General features: G+C 47.5%; 1 protein-coding gene across 1 annotated transcript in view; it reads left to right on the top strand.

The window, feature by feature from the left end:
- The window catches only part of QDPR (quinoid dihydropteridine reductase), a 17384-nt gene extending 7015 nt beyond the window's left edge, over window positions 1-10369 (top strand). Inside the window, exons 6-9 of the mRNA XM_014549304.1 lie at window positions 2374-2514; window positions 7223-7331; window positions 8116-8199; window positions 9735-10369. Of these exons, the coding sequence (XP_014404790.1) occupies window positions 2374-2514; window positions 7223-7331; window positions 8116-8199; window positions 9735-9840 (440 nt within the window). The 3' untranslated portion in view covers window positions 9841-10369. The remainder of the gene's footprint in view (window positions 1-2373; window positions 2515-7222; window positions 7332-8115; window positions 8200-9734) is intronic.
- The last annotated feature ends 6442 nt before the right edge of the window (window positions 10370-16811 follow it).

Genomic DNA, 16811 nt, shown 5'->3' on the forward strand with positions numbered 1-16811 from the left:
ATATATAATTTATGTGTTTTCCGATGGTCTTAGGCGACCCCTGTGAAAGGATCGTTCGACCCCCAAAGGGGTCACGACCCACAGGTTGAGGAGCGCTGCTCTAAGGTGTCTTCACCTGGTTCATCCAGCCCGAGTATTTCCGGTGCACTGGAATTTACGTCTGGGACTTGCTTAGGATCCGGTTAAGCATCTTGGAGGCGAGAATTCTTCCTGAGTCATGTGTGCTTCTTACTAATCCCAGTGGGACTGTCACCGTGTCAGATGGCCCTACCACCCCCGGTGATGCCCCGTTTGCCGATGGGTTAAGGTGGCAGCCGATAGGCTTCCATTGTAAAGGTCCGTTTTCTGTTTGCAATTAGTAAGTGACCCGTGGGACGGTGCTTTGGCATTGAGTGTGAATATCCTCTTCCCAAACACCTCGAGAATCCCAGATTTCTATAAAATCTAAGGGTTTTAAGCATCCATGGATTATCCCTGCCTGAGTCAGTGATTCCAGTGGGGGTTGGAGTGCCAGGGTTCTTGTCCTAGCATCAAGAAGGGTTCAGCAATCTGGAGAAGGCTGTGTGTAGATTAAATAGGAGTCCAGAGACGAAGCATAATTTTGAAAGGCATTTGGGGGTCAGAGGAGCTTAGCTTAAAGGAAACTAAGATCTAAATTCTAGTCTCAGGACCCCATGGTTTTCATTAACACAATTTGTCCTGAGGCGCGGCAGAGAGATACACTTCAAAGGGTCAGGGTTTCGTATACAGAAGCATTGTCAGATTTGGGGGAATTAGCCTATGGCTGTTCAGGTGTTTGGCCAGTAGGAGGCAATAACATGTAGATTCAGATGCCCTGAGCTGTCTGGCAGCCAAGCAATCATCCCTTTTCAGGTTTGGGGAAATGCCCTCAGCCATTCCCAACAGGTGACTGCATGTGTGACTCAACCCGGTTGAGTCCCCAAGTTCCATCAACCTTTTGATGAAACTCTTGCAAGTATGACCTGCTGGAATTGGCTTCCGGCATTGGAGAATGGTACTGTCCTAATTCTGTCATTCCTTCTACATGTATTAGCCAAAGCCGTGTAAAAAGGAATCGATTTTCTGTGAACCACACTTGAATGTGAAAGTGATATTTTGTGGGGTTTGGGCAAAACACCCTGATGGCCCTTGGTGTATTTTGGGGACAAGGAGTGGTAAGTGTGGGTCCATCAGTTTTTTTCTAGTCCTTTTCTGCAGGGAAACGCGATTCCTGGTTGTCCCCCTGGGGGAAGACCCCCGCTGGATGGGGGCTTCCTTCCTGGGTCATGGGCACAGCCTCACTGGGATCTTTGTGCCTTGTGGTGGGGGGGTTGGACGGGACGGCCGCCCGCCCAGCCGCCAAAGTTACCCGTCGCCACTTCTTCTTGCATTTTTAGCGAGGCCAGAGAGTTATAGTAAGTGTGAAATGTTGTCATTTCAGCTTTTTTTGTTTTTGTTAATCCTCACCTGAGGATATTTTTTCTATTGCTTTTCAGAGAGAGTGGAATGGAGGGAGGGATGGAGAGGGAGAAAGAGAGAGAGAAACATCAATGTGAGAGAGACACATCGACTGGTTACCTCCCAACCGGGGGTAGGGAGCACCCCTGCAACCCAAATATGTGCCCTTGAACGGAATCGAACTCGCAACCCTTCGGTGTGTGGGCCGACGCTCTAACTATTGCGCCACACTGGCCAGGGCTCAGCTTTCTTTGAAAGGGTCTTTAAAGCCAGCATTAAACTTTTGGCCTTGAAAATGATGAAGCTTTGTGAAAGCCCTCTATGTCCTTGTGGTAATGGTCCCTCAGCTTTTTATCATCAGTCAAACCTGACTTAGACATGCAGGTTCTACAACAAACCTAACGCCCACCTTAGCTTTGTGATAGCCCTCTATGTCCTGTGGTAATGGCCCCTCAGCTTTTTATCGTCAGTCAAACCTGACTTAGACATGCAGGTTCTATTACAAACCTAACGCCCACCTAAAGCAGGACCCTCTCTGAAAGCTTTGTGAAAGCCCTCTATGTCCTTGTGGTAATGGTCCCTCAGCTTTTTATCATCAGTCAAACCTGACTTAGACATGCAGGTTCTACAACAAACCTAACGCCCACCTAAAGCAGGACCCTCTCTGATGGGCAGTCCCGCAGACTGTTCACAGTCTGCACTTGCTGGCTGAAATGTGCCAGTTTCCAGGTGAGCAAGCTGGGACTGGTGGCCTGGATTCGAACCTGCGTCTCTGACCTCAGAGCCCTTGCTGCTCGTACCAGACCCCGTCGTCGGGCGGGAGAGGCTGGTGCTTCCCCAGTGTCTTCGCCCTGAGCGACTCAGCTGTCAGGCTCCTCCCGCCGAGGCTGAGCCCACCTGTGTTTCCTCCCTCAGCTCTCTTCAAAAACTGCGACCTCATGTGGAAGCAGAGCATGTGGACGTCCACCATCTCCAGCCACCTGGCCACCAAGCACCTCAAGGATGGAGGCCTCCTGACCTTGGCGGGTGCCAAGGCCGCCCTGGACGGGACTCCTGGTGAGCCTCCATTCCCCCCTCTGTGAAATGGGAGTGCTAGTGCTTGCTCGCTGGGGCTGCGGGGCACTTCGATGACACGGGGAATGTTGAAGCCCTTTCCCTTCTGGGGTGCTTTGTGTGGGTGGGTTTTGCTTCCTTTGCTTCCTGAATTCATCTTCCTGGTGGTTAAGGAATGCTGCCATCTGCCCCTTTACCCCCCTCCAATCTGGTTTATTTATCCATGATCCACTCTGGGTATGAATGGTGCTGGAGTAGGTACAAATCCTATATAATAAAAGGGTAATATGCAAATATACCAAATGGCAGAACAACCAAACAACCAATCAAAGCGTAATATGCTAATGATATGCTAAGGATGCTCAACCGCTGGCTATGATGTACACTGACCACCAAGGGGGCAGATGCTCCAACTGGTAGGTTAGCTTGCAGCTGGGGTCCAGCCGATTGGGACTGAGCAAGATGGGCCGGACATTTCCTGGAGCCCTCCTGCGGTCTCTCCCCAGCTCGATCGTGCACTGGTGGGGTCCCCCAGCCTGGCTTGTGCCCTCTTGTAATCCGGGACCCCTCGGTGGATGTCGGAGAGCCAGTTTCAGCCCGATCCCGCAGGCCACTCCCCTTGGGAGGGCACCAGATGCAGGGCTCATGGCTGGTGAGTGTTGCTGTGGCAGCACGAGCCTCCCCCGATCAGGACTGATGGGGCACGAGCCTGCGGCAGGCACAGTGGGGCCTGGATGAGCGGGAGCGGCAGGTAGGAGCTGCAGGCGGCATTGGACTGCGGGTTTCAGCCCGATCCCTGCAGGCCACCCAGAGGGACAAATCACGTATCTAACCAGATTTCTGCCGGAGTCACTGTAACTAGTGACAGTAGCGTCTGCCTTGAGGAGCAGCTGTAAGCACTGGAGGCCTTAACATGTGCGAGGTGCCCAGCACAGGGCCAGTTTCTCGTAGGCCACTTCACTTCCGTGTATTCTCATGGGATCCTGGGGCCGATGGCATTCGAGATCTTTTTCAGTTTATTGGTAAGGGAGCTAAAGCGGAGCACGGTTAATTCACTTGTCTGGGTTTCTGCAGTAAGTAAGTTGTAACCTTGCTTTGAACCAGAACCCCCATCACTTCTAAACTGTGTGCTTTTCCCAGTGCATCAGGCAGATCCAAGTTCTGTTTGCATGTTTTGCTCCTCGTGTTGTTTGCTAGGGCTGCCATAACCAAGTTCCCCTGAGGCTTAAACAACAGACACTCGTCTCATAATTCTAGAGGCCGGAAGTTCAAGATCAGGGTGTCAGCAGGGTCGATTTCTTGATTTCTTCCTGGTGCCTCTTTCCTTGGTTTGTCAATGGCTGTCTTCTCCTGTGTCCTCGCATGCTCTGTGCCCATCTGGGCCCCAGTCTCCTCTTCTCATAAGGACACCGGTAGCACCCACCCTAATGACCTCAATTTAACTTGATGACCTCTTTAAAGACCCCACTTCCAAGTACAGCCACATTCTGAGGTACGGGGGTTTAGGATTTTAACATATGAATTTAGGGGGCACAATTCAACCTATAATACTCCCTTTCAGGTAGGGTTAAAGGAACTTAAGTGGCAGTTTGGGGGGGACAGCCCAGAGGCAGAAAGTGTCCACCTCTACTACCTAAGTGAACTCTTCTTTAATAAAAGCGGGGGCTGCTTTTCGGCCTCTTTGGTGTGCTGGAGAGCTTGAGCACCTTTTCCCATTTTTTTAAAAAAAATATTTTTTATTGATTTCAGAGAGGAAGGAAGAAGGAAGAAGGAGAGAGAGATCGAAACATCAATGATGAGAGAGGATCATTGATTGGCGGCCTCCTGCACGCCCCCCACTGGGGATCGAGCCCACAACCCAGGCATATACCCTTGAACCTGGGACCTTTCAGTCCACAGGCCGACGCTTTATCCACGGAGCCAAACCAACTAGGGCACCTTTTTCCATTTTATTTTATTTTTTTTAAAAATATATTTTATTGATTTTTTACAGAGAGGAAGGGAGAGGGATAGAGAGTTAGAAACATCGGTGAGCGAGAAACATCGATCAGCTGCCTCCTGCATACCCCCTACTGGGGATGTGCCCGCAGCCAAAGTACATGCCCTTGACCAGAATCGAACCCGGGACCCTTCAGTCTGCAGGCCGACACTCTATCCACTGAGCCAAACCGGTTATGGCACCTTTTTCCATTTTAATGCAATTCGCTGAACTGGGAGGCTCTTATGAACCAACAATTTCTTGTCTCTTGTTTTTTTACTACGAGTCTCAGAGCCTATGATCTTACCCGTCCATGTCTATTGCAATCATTAAAGCTGTGTAAATGTCAGATGCTAGCTTGGTTGAGTTCTGGTTTTTATTAAAGGTGATGGAGAACAGAGGCACTGGAAAGTAAGTAGAGAAATGAGTAGCAGCTTGACATTTAAAAAAAGAAAAAAACCCAAGACTTGAAAGACTAATTTTTCTGAAGGACAGAACACTCTCCTACTTTCCTTTGGTTTGTAAATATCTCGCTGTTCATAGTTTTGGATACTGGTTAAGAGTGCAGGCTCTGGGACTGCACAGGTTGGGTGTCTCTGGTGATCTTGCCACCTATTGTGTGATATTTGGCAAGTTACTTAACCTCTCTAAGGCTCAATAGTGTCATCTGTAAAATGGGGATAAATAATAAAATATTCTATGTGGCAGTTAGGACTTGCAAACATCTTAATGGATGCGAATGGCTTAGAAAGGTATGACAGAGTCAGTGGTAAAAGTGAACTGGCATGATTATTTATTTCAGACTTACTCTTGCTAAGCTACTTTTGCTGCAGATGTTCATAACTGTGTTCATCTTTAAGTTCTGAGTTAGGTATTGTTAAATTTATTTGAGTCATGAAATTTTTCAGCTTTGGTTCAGACCCTAGAAAAATCTGGGGAAATCTATGTATAATTTGAAAGTAAACGACGAAGAGGCTGTCATCCTTTAAACCCAAGAAAAGTTGTTCAAAAACGAAAACATACTGAGAAAACCCCACTCTATTATTTCCAAGGTTGTATTTGTAGGTCACCTTCTGGAGGATAAACTGTGTTAAATGCTAGTGATCACTTTTGTTTTGCTGTGTTTGGAAATCAGTCTTGAGGGACTACCTTGATCATTTTATAATTGGGAAGAAAGTACTTATCTTCTTATAAAATACTTTTTTTCCGAATTTCTTGCAAACGATGTCCTTACTTGCATTGTGTAGAATTCTGTAGAATTAAACCATTAGGGTTGCGGGTTGCTTGTTTCAAAAAAATATATTTTTATTGATTTCAGAGAGGAAGGGAGAGGGAGAGAGAGAAACATCAATGATGAGAGAATCATTGATAGGCTGCCTCCTGCATGCCCACTACTGGGGATCGAGCCCGCAACCTGGGCATGTGCCCTTGACTGGGAATCGAACCATGACCTCCTGGTTCATAGGTCGACACTCCACCACTGAGCCACGCCAGCTGGGCGCTTGTTTCTTTCTTCATCAGATCCTCTCTCATGTTGTTTGAATGGAATGAAGTGAGCCCTGGAGTGTGCTGGGGTCGGGGCTGGATGAAGGAGATTCATAAGCTGGTTTCTTTGAACCCCTGCAGAGTTTGTCCGATTTTCCTACCACTGGTGGCCCCCGGCCCCTGATTAAACAGAGAAGCCTGGGATGGTGAAATATTCTGCTTATGCTTCTAAAGAACCGTTTGAGACCTTGACCTGCTTTTGCAATCCAAGGTTGCTGTGGAAGCAGTTTAGTGATTGGTCCCTCGGCAGGGCTGTGATCCCCACCTCCCTCTGGACCTTTGCTGCCTCCTCAGCTGTTTTGCTTTCAAGAGCATGCTTGCTGGGAGCTTTTAAAGAGGCTGCTGACTCCTGAACAAGTTTTGTGGAGGAGGAGAGATGTTCACAGCATTTAGTGAGCATCCACAGCTAGGTGTGTGGGGGACTGTGGAGAGGAGAGACCCTGTTCCTGCCACATGTCTGCAGAGCAGGCAGAAACCGGGTCTAAGTAAAGGCTCGCCTTGTTCAGTCAGCAAGCATTCACTGGTCAGTGGGGGCAAACGCAGACTAGTGGGCAGCGTTGTATACATATGTCAGCATTGCTCACACTTTACCCAGGGAGATGGATGCCTGGGCATGTTACTTCTATGAATTTGATGGGAAACATTTATTGAGCACCTACTGTGTGCTGAGCTCAGAATTAAGTACTTCATTCCCATTTTACAGGTGGGATAACTGAGGCTAGCAAGGCAATGAGAACTAGTTCAGGATTTCTTTAGTGGTAAGTGGAAGAGCTTGGATTTGAACCTGTGCGGCCTGACTCCAAATGACAGCTCGATTTTGCTCACAAGCAATTAACAATCTGGGGGTTCAGAACCCAGCTCTTGCCTGGCCCTTCACCTCTGGGGGGGGTGTCAGTGCAAGTGTGTGTGTGTGTGTGTGTGTGTGTGAGCTTGGGCGTGTCACTTACCCTGTCTGAGCCTTGATGTTCTCAGCAATAAAAATAAAAAGGCTCAACTTACAGCTTTTGTGATAAACGTTAACTGTCAGGTGACAGTGGGTGCACTTGAAACGTTACGTGCCTTCCACGCTCTCTCCATAGATGTCCATCCTGCCCTTCTTCCCGGCCTCCTCTGGACCCTGGCGTGGTGGCCTTCGGGCACACCAGCGGTGGCCAGTGCTCACTGAACCGTTTTCTCTCCATTTCCCAGGGATGATCGGCTACGGCATGGCCAAGGGCGCCGTCCATCAGCTGTGCCAGAGCCTCGCGGGGAAGAACAGCGGCATGCCGCCCGGGGCTGCGGCCATCGCGGTGCTGCCGTAAGTGCTCTGCCCCCTCTGCCCACCTCTGCCTAGAGTCCCCGTGGCCTGGAGCCGTTTCCCCAGGGACTCGTGTGTGCCCTCACCTTGGCTCTAAAATTCACCCCTGAAGAGCCTTCTTCCGGTGTTGGGTAAGCCTGGCGGCCAGAGTGGTGGACTGGCTGATGGGCGGGTCCGTCTGTCCTGCCTCTTTCTTGGTTTTTTTTTTCTTCCTCCCATCTGTTTCCCCTTTCTCCCTGATTAAGCTTAGTTCACACATTTTATTTGAATACTTGTAGTTCTTTTTTTTAAAAAAAGATACATTTTTATTGATTTCAGAGTGGAAGGGAGAGGGAGAGAGAGAAACATCAATGATGAAAGAGAATCATCGATTGGCTGCCTCTTGCACACCCCCCACGGGGGATCGAGCCGCAACCTGGGCAGGTGCCCTGACCAGGAATTGACCTAACCGTGACCTCCTGGTTCATAGGTCAATGCTCAGTGCTCAATCACTGAGCCATGCCGGTCGGGCAAGACTGTATTTAACAAAATAAGGCAAAATGTGGCTCTTCCATTTGGTTCCTGTCTGTGTAACGGGGGGTTCACAAAGCGCCTCCCTGAATTACACTCGGACTTGACCTCTGTGTGTGCAGCGGCTTCCTGGCCTTGCTCTGATTGTCCACGTGATGCCTCCACATGCGATGCTGCCACCCGTGGTGTTGGGGGCTCTCGGTGTGTTCTCCTGGCCGAGGAGGCCGGGCTGCCGAGGGGAGACACAAATGACAGGCTTATCTCTGCACCGCAGGATTACCCTCGACACCCCGATGAACAGGAAGTCCATGCCCGAGGCCGACTTCAGCTCCTGGACGCCCTTGGACTTCCTCGTGGAGTGAGTATCACAGAAATACTAATGCCAGTGCCTGGGCGGCTCCAGCCCCTCGCTGTGCCCCTCTGAGTGTACATGGTACATCAGTGTGAATCTTATACAGTTGGGGGGGGGTCCATCCATGGGCCGGGAGAGTGTCCCCCAGCCCTGCCCCGCCCCCAGAGACAGGGTCATGACCTATAGCAGCATGTTAGGGAGTTTCTGTGGCGCTTGGCTTTTGGAGCCTGTCCCTTCCCCGGGCTTGTTCGACACTCAGGATGGAGCTCCGGAGACATGGCAGTTGAACTTCAGTTCTGGTCTAGAAGGCACAGCCTGGCACTCAGGAATGTCCCAGGAACTCTGAGTGCTGTCCGGTTAAAGGGGGTGCAGAGTCCCGGCTGGGGGACTGGTAGAGGGATGGTGTACTCAACAGCCACAGGAGAGGTTTTAAAAAGCATCAGCTCTGTGTTCAACCTCCTGGGTTTCTGATGCCTTTTCTCCCTGACGCCCTCAAGCAGGGTTGGTTGCCCCTCCCCACATAGAGTTAGTAAATGCCCCTGTTCTAGCATTTAATGTATTTTATTGTAAAAGTCCATTTTTTGTACTTTTTTTTCCCATTGCTTGATACAGCTGCAGGTGTTCCTTACATGTTTGCTGTACAAAAAAAAAAAAAAAAAAGAATGAGTTTCTTCTTTCTCTGTTTCAAATTTCTGGGAAGGTAGTATAGCAGCGTATGAACTAAAGTGCTTTTTTAAAAAAAATTTTTTTATTGATTTTTTTACAGAGAGGAAAGGAGAGGGATAGAGAGTTAGAAACATCAATGAGAGAGAAACATCGATCAGCTGCCTCCTGCACACTGCCTACTGGGGATGTGCCCGCAACCAAGGTACATGCCCTTGGCCAGAATCGAACCCGGGACCCTTTAGTCCGAAGGCTGACGCTCTATCCACTGAGCCAAACCGGTTAGGGCTAAAGTGTTTTTTTTAAATTACGTAAAATCATACCACTGTGTTATAACATATTCCAACAATGCAGGAAAATACAAAAATGAACGTTCAAATCTTGCCAGCTTCTGCCACTCGAAAAGTAGAAGGAGTGAAGTGCTGAAATCATGGGGACCTGGTTATGTGTCCGGGATGCCTTAGTGCAGCGGTTCTCAACCTGTGGGTCACGGCCCCTTTGGGGGTCGAACGACCCTTTCACAGGGGTCACCTAAGACCATCGGAAAACACATATATAATTACATACTGTTTTTGTGATTAATCACTATGCTTTAATTATGTTCAATTTGTAACAATGAAAATACATCCTGCATATCAGATATTTACATTACGATTAATAACAGTAGCAAAATTACAGTTATGAAGTAGCAACGAAAATAATTTTATGGTTGGGGGTCACCACAACATGAGGAACTGTATTAAAGGGTCGCGGCATTAGGAAGGTTGAGAACCACTGCCTTAGTGGCTTTTCATGGCGGCTCCCAAGCCGTTGATGGGAATATAAGCACATGTTAGATTTTTGCTTTTAAAATGTGACGCTTTTCTTGTTTGTTCTAGAACCTTCCACGACTGGATCACAGAGAAAAACCGGCCAAGCTCAGGGAGCCTGATCCAGGTGGTGACAACGGAGGGGAAGACGGAACTTACCCCCGCGTATTTTTAAGCTTCATCTCAGTGCCTGCGAGGGGCCTGCCAGAAAAGGCAGCGTATCTCAGTGTAGCCGCGTCTGGCCCCGTGTTTTCTGTAGTCCTGTTTGTGGTTCGAGATGGTGACACCTGTTTTTCTCTCACCTAATGTGCATTTGCTTTCCCAAGACAAAATGTAAAGTGTTCATGTGAAATAGAACCGTGTGTGTGGAGGCCTACAGGTGGCGCTGTGGTCCATCTGTATTAACCACCTAGGTTTGGGTCCCTCTGGGTGGGCGTCACGTTGAGTGGCTTTTGAAACTGTTTATCTGCCCCTGACAGTGACTGTCGGCTTGACTGGTTCAGAGATTTGTTGGCATTGGGGACATTTGAGTGTTATGTTTCTGTCACAGATGTAGTTTTTGCAGCGTTGAATTAAACTGCCTTAAAACTCCTTTTGTGGTATAAGCGGAATCCGTGGACTCTGTCAGGCATCTTTTCCCTGTGCGGTCGCCACTCGTGATGACTTGGAGTTATCTTCCTAATAAATGCACTTCGTTGATTGTGTTATCTTCTGTAATCAAAGCACGTCTTATACACAGTTGTGTGCTAGAGTCACAGGCTGCTAGCGGCTCTAGTCTGTTGTATTCGCAAGGGGGTAGACCAGTGATGGCGAACCTATGACACGTGTGTCAGAGGTGACACGCGAACTCATTTTTTTTGGTTGATTTTTCTTTGTTAAATGGCATTTAAATATATAAAATAAATATCAAAAATATAAGTTTTTGTTTTACTATGGTTGCAAATATCAAAAAATTTCTATATGCGACACGGCACCAGAGTTAAGTTAGGGTTTTTCAAAATGCTGACACGCCGAGCTCAAAAGGGTTCGCCATCACTGGGGTAGACTCAAACCCTGAAATGGATTTTGTTTTGTTTTTTTATATTAGAGAGAGAGGAAGACAGGTGGGGAGAGAGAGAGAGAGAGAGAGAAACATCGATTGGTTGTCCCACTTCTGCAATCATTGGTTGCTTCTTATATGTGCCCTGACCGGGGATCGGACCCACAACTTTGGAATATCGGGACAGTGCTCTAACCCAGTGCTCGCCAACCTTTCAGACCTCACGGACCACCAGTTGGTGACCACTACTCTAACCAACCGAGCTACCCAGCCAGGGCCTGAAGTACGTTTTTCAACACAGTTACAGGCACGACCCTCCCTTGGGCACGTCAGAATCTGAGGGTGGCCGGCCGGCTGGCCCTGTACCTTTGGAAGCAGCGCTCCACGTGACGATGCAGGCTGCTCCTCACTGAGAACCAGTGATGGGTCGTACCCTTCATTTTACACAGGAGGAAACCGAGTTGACTTAGCATCTTCATTGCCAGTAGGTGGCAGAACTGAGCCCAGAACCCTGGGCACCAGATTGCTGTTCATAAAGACCTGTACCATGGATTTTCTTTTTTTAAAATACATTTTCACTGCTTTCAGAAAGGGAGGGAAAGAGAGAAACATCAATGATGAGAGAGAATCACTGATTGGCCGCCTCCTCCATGGCCCACACTAGGGATTGAGCCCGCAACCTGGACATGTGCCCTGACCAGGATGTGAACTGTGACCTTCTGGTTCCTAGGTTGACGCACCACCACTGAGCCACTCTGGCCAGGCTCTTTTTTGATTCTTAAAAAATTATTGAGATAAAGCCACATCACATAGAATTAATCATTTTAAAGTGAAAATGTCAGTGGCATTTGGTATGTTCATGATCCGTCACCACCCGCTCCTCTGTCTAGTTCCAAAGCGTTCATCACCTGGGGTCCTCTGCCCACGACCCTGGACATCAGTTTTCTCCTCCGGCAGGTGTAACCTGCAGCCCTAGGTGTGCATGGCTGCCACCTGTGCTGGGTCACTGGGTCCTTCTAGGTCACTGCTGGCCAATGTCCCTTTTGGGATGGCTCGAGGTTGGCTTCTTCCCACCTGGGCCACATCTGGCCTGTGGGAAAGCACACGTCTCTACCTCCCCTCCCGCCCCTTCTCTGAGAGTGAAGGGAAAGGGGAAATGTCCAGCTCTTCCATACTCTCTTCCAGATCTTGTCTCTCCTCTGTTACAGGCTGGAGGTGGCGTTCAAGGACTACTTCCCCAAATAAAGTCTATGATCCCTTATCTGAGATTTGCTTTTGGGGGGAATCTCGAACTATCTTTAACTTTACTACTGCCTTTGCCAAAATTAAAAAGAATAATTATGTATCTATAGTTATTTCTCTTCCAGCTGACTAGAAGGTCTTTAAAAACCAGCCTTATTTGTCATCCACGTAGTTCATAATAAATGCTCGCTAAACAAATGGCCCAGAGGTGGAAAGAACACGATGAGCTTACAAATAGCAGGTGAAGGGTATTGCATTTGTAAGATGTTTCTCATGCTTTATCTCAGTCACCTCTACAACTCTAGGAGAGGTGCTGTGATTATCCGCACTTTGCAAATGGGGTGCAAGCCGAGAGAAGTTAGGTAACTTACCCAGAGTCACACAGCTAGGGAGAAATGAAGTCGGGGTTTGAACCCTGGCCCGATCACCCGGTTGGTCTCTGATCAACGCTTTTGTTGGGGGAATAGAGAATCTTATTATTGGAGCATAAAGTGCTGGCACGGTGCGGAGCTGTCTTGGTTGGCAGGGGACGGATCACGAAGGATCTGTGTTTAGGGATTTTTACCCTGCAGGCAACGGGAACCTCTGAAAGCCTAACACATTTTCTCCTTGTGAGCCTTTCCGTTCCCTGGTATTTTAGAAAATACAAGCAGTTTGAGGACTGTCCACAAGGGGGCAGGCGTTGGCAATGGATGAGAAAACGCGGTGCTGAAAACCAGCTAGCATGCAGAAACTTGGTTCACTGTTCTTTGCCTCCTGGGGCCTCTGCTCAGCTCTCCGAGTAGATCTAAGATCCATCAGTAACCTCGAGCATTTGGAGACTTGACACTGTTCATTCTGATTTTTTTCTCTCTCCCTCCTTTCTTCTCACCCTTTCTCCCTAGCATTCCTCTTGTTTACTTTCTTCACTGAAGTGGAAAGTCAGGTTCAGAAAAGCAGTAGATGCTTCCCAAACATTACCGAGCTTGCAACATTGTTAAAGCCCAATCCACATGCAAACAGATGAACACACACACCACCACCACCACCACCTCCATCACAGTTTAGACCACAAGAGTGTACACCAGTCACTGGGAAAGGTCTATCCCTGCCCCTATGCCAGGAGTCCCTGCAAAGGTGCCAGCGCCCTGCATACCAGGAGGTGGTTATTGACGGCAATGGAGGCCTCACTAGCCTTTACTGAATTCCTGCTGTGTCAGGCATGGTGTTGGGAAGTTGAGCATAGTTATTTCCCTGAGTTTCCGTATTCACAATAAGGCACTTGAGCCTCACAGAGGTGAGGGTCACGATATTGGCGGTCCACAGAGCCATCATTTAAGCCAGAGCTTGGACTTGAACTCCAGCGTTCCCGCCTTAAACCACACTGGATTGCTAGCTTTCCTGCCATCTCCCCGTGTGAGGATGATCGAGGGTCACCAATGTGGGGGCGGGGAGATGTGAAGCAGCTTTTCTCTCTTTCTTTTTTAATTATTTTTTATTTTATTTATTTATTTTTACAAGTATTTAACTTATAATACAGGTAACATTTTCACAACAAATTGGACTAACATAAGACATTAGATACTTGTCAATAACATTTTGAACAATAAGGAAAAATGAATTACTATCAAAATAATGGGTAAAATTCAAGTGATTTAAATGCCACAACTTAAAAAAATTTACTTTAGAATGAGATATTCTAATTGTTTTAAACAAACAGTATCTTGGACTATTTAATGAAATAAGAAAATATTTTTTCCCCTCTTTCTAAAAAATGTATTGATTTCAGAGAGGAAGGGAGAGGGAGAGAGAGAAACATCAATGATGAGAGAGAATCATTGATCAGCTGCCTCCTGCACCACCCCCACAGGGGATTGAGCCTGCAACATGGGTATGTGATGTGCCCTGCATAGGAATTGAACCATGACCTCCTGGTTCATAGTGGACACTCAACTACTGAGCCACACTGGCTGGGCTATACAAGTCATCTTTACAAACCAATTGTGATAGCCCGACAGAGACTTAACCTAATCTGCTGTCCTACTCGGAAGGACTAAAGACCAGCTGACCCTCCCAGCCACTTGAAATACAAGCAATTAACGACAGAGTGTTATGCATAATCAGACACCACTCGCGTGCAGCTCATTTAAAATGTGGCAACTGTGCTGGATGTCGGTCCTTCCTTTAGTCAGGAAACTATTAGTGTGCTGTACGTTGTTATGTGGAAGCAAGCACCAGGTTAATTTCTAATTACATGCTACCATTGTTATTTGAAAAATAACAGCTTAGGGTTGGTGTCAAATTGACTTTTATCAGCAGATGGAGTTATGAGCATTGAGCCATGTTGGGGCTGTCTAATACAGGTGAATTACACTGCCCAAGAGCCGTTCCTGCTTCAGTTAAGGATGAAACAAAGAGAATTAAGATGGTGAGAATGTAAGTGAGGGAGGCAGCACAAGAAAAGGACTATGTTGTATTTGGTTTTCCCTGGGCCACTCCCTTGCTTTGTAAGTAGGCTGGGCATTTTCCTGTGCAGAGAATTCCAATAGAACTCGTGTTCCTGGTTGGCAGTTCAATGGACAAGTTGTTCCCTTTTCCTCTGTACGGTTTCCCTAAACCAGCTGTCTGAGCAAGGAAATGAGTGGCCTTTCCCAATGGGCAGAAGGATAAAAGATGGGAGAACTTTGAGTTTTAAGCAGCACATACTTATCAAGAGGACAAACAAATCAAGAGTCATCTCAAGATGGGAAGTGAGCTGCTAGGAAGGTGGCATGATGCTAGCCTTGAACATCAGGATCTAGTCACTGGTTCTGATAGAGTCCTGTGTGCCGGCACCGAGGATGCCCTGGTCATGCAAGACAGTTACAGCCTCGAGGCTCTGAGGTTCCAGGAGACTGGGGAAGGTCTACAATTGAGGGTGACTGAGAAGTGGATAGAGACCCCAAATCACAGGTCTTTCAGTTTCTATCTATGTGACCTGGGACATATTACTTTACCCTGTGATTCTCAGGTTCCTCATCTGTATATTGTATATATACAATACACATGTATATATCCTATATAATAAAAGCCTAATATGCTAAGTGCCGGGTCTTCTGGTCGGCCATTAAATCAATCAAAGAGTAATATGCTAATGATATGCTAAGGCCGCTCAACCACTCACTATGATGTGCACTGACCACCAGGGGACAGATGCTCTGAACGCTAGGTTAGCTTGCTGCTGGGGTCTGGCTGATCAGGACTGAGCGAGATGGGCTGGACACACCCTGGAGCCCTCCTGCTGTCCCTCCCTGGCTGGCCAACCTCCTGTGTCCCTCCCCGGCCCCAATCATGCACCGGTGGGGTCCCTTGGCCTGGCCTGTGCCCTCTCACAATCTGGGACCCCTCAGGGGATGTTGGAGAGCTGGTTTTGGCCCAATCCCACAGACCAGGCCGAGGGAACCCACTGATGCATGAATTCGTGCACTGGGCCTCTAGTAATGTATAAAAGGTTGGTACCCAGATTTACATATAATATTATAATATATCTTAAAGACGGTAAGGTCCTTATGCACAGGGCTGTGTCTAGTAGACAAGGGATGTAGCATCCTGGTGAAGTGGGTGAGCTTTGTGTTGACCTGGGAGTTTAAACCTTATCTCTGCTACTTACCAGCTGGTATTCTTGCGCAAAATATGTACCTCTGAGACTCAACATACTCAAATGGAAAATTAGAATAATAATGTCTCCTCACAGCATTTGTGATAATTCAGTAGAATACAATAGACTTCTGTTTATAGAGGAGGAAAGGGATGGCTGGGGAGGGACCAACCCTGCCCAACGACAACAATATACAAGTTGGAAAAAATGACAAAACAGCTGCTTGGAGGCATCAGGAAACAGCCAAAGCAGCAAGGACTTCTGGTGACAGCCTACTTCTTGATCCAGGTAGCGGTGACTTAGATGTGTTCACCTTGTGCGAATTGATTGAGCTATTTGCTCATGAGCTTTTCTGTATGGAGAGAATTTTACCTGTTTGTTTTTGCCTCTGAACATTCCTTAGACTTGTACCAGCTTACTTAGTGATGCATTTTGAAGATACTTAAAAAATTTCTTTTAGTATTTTAGTGACTTTTCAATGAAAAGGTGGTTCAGAGTGCCTGGTCTTTCATCCTTGCAGACATGAAAGTCCCATCAATTATTACCCCAAAAAAGCAGTTCTCTCCCTACAAAGAGTTCATGTCTTCAGGTCTAGCTTTTGAAACATTTCCCTCACTTGTTGCCATATACTAGTATATTAGTTATGTAGACCCAGGCATTTATTTGTTCAGCAAATACCTCCCGAGAGCCTACTGGGTGCCAGACCCTGATTTGGCTGCTGGATGTACAGTGAACAAATTAGACCTATTGTAAAAAAACAACCCACACGGGCATTATTCTTATTTTGTGTGTAATGTGTCCTGAAAATGTGGAGAAAATCAAATGTAAGAGTCTAAACTTTAGGCTTATTTATATAAGGAAAGGCCTGTTCTCCAAGAGCTAAAAATACTATAAAACTTCTATTTACATCTTGCCTTTTAGTTGTAGTTTTGCCAATACATTTCCAGTTCAGGATGTTTCTCCTCAATTTGTCTTTGCTCTCCCGTAACTGAACACACAACTGATCACGTTCAGCCCCATGAGTACCTGTTGGAGCCTAAGGTTTGTTACTTGGGATGCATGCATACGGATCTCCTTACCCACGAGTGGGGATCCCGTCTGGTTGTGGCCAGAGCTGCTGTGGCTCATGCAGGACGTGCCACTCCTGAGCCATAGCACTGGACACGCAGGGTGAGATCCTCGGCTCGCTCTCCTTCATCACCTCGTCTTGAGGTGTCAGAGGCACCAGGTGAGAGTCACCTGCAACACT

The sequence above is a fragment of the Myotis brandtii genome, unplaced genomic scaffold, assembly GCF_000412655.1.
Source record: "Myotis brandtii unplaced genomic scaffold, ASM41265v1 scaffold547, whole genome shotgun sequence".
NCBI lineage: Eukaryota > Metazoa > Chordata > Mammalia > Chiroptera > Vespertilionidae > Myotis > Myotis brandtii.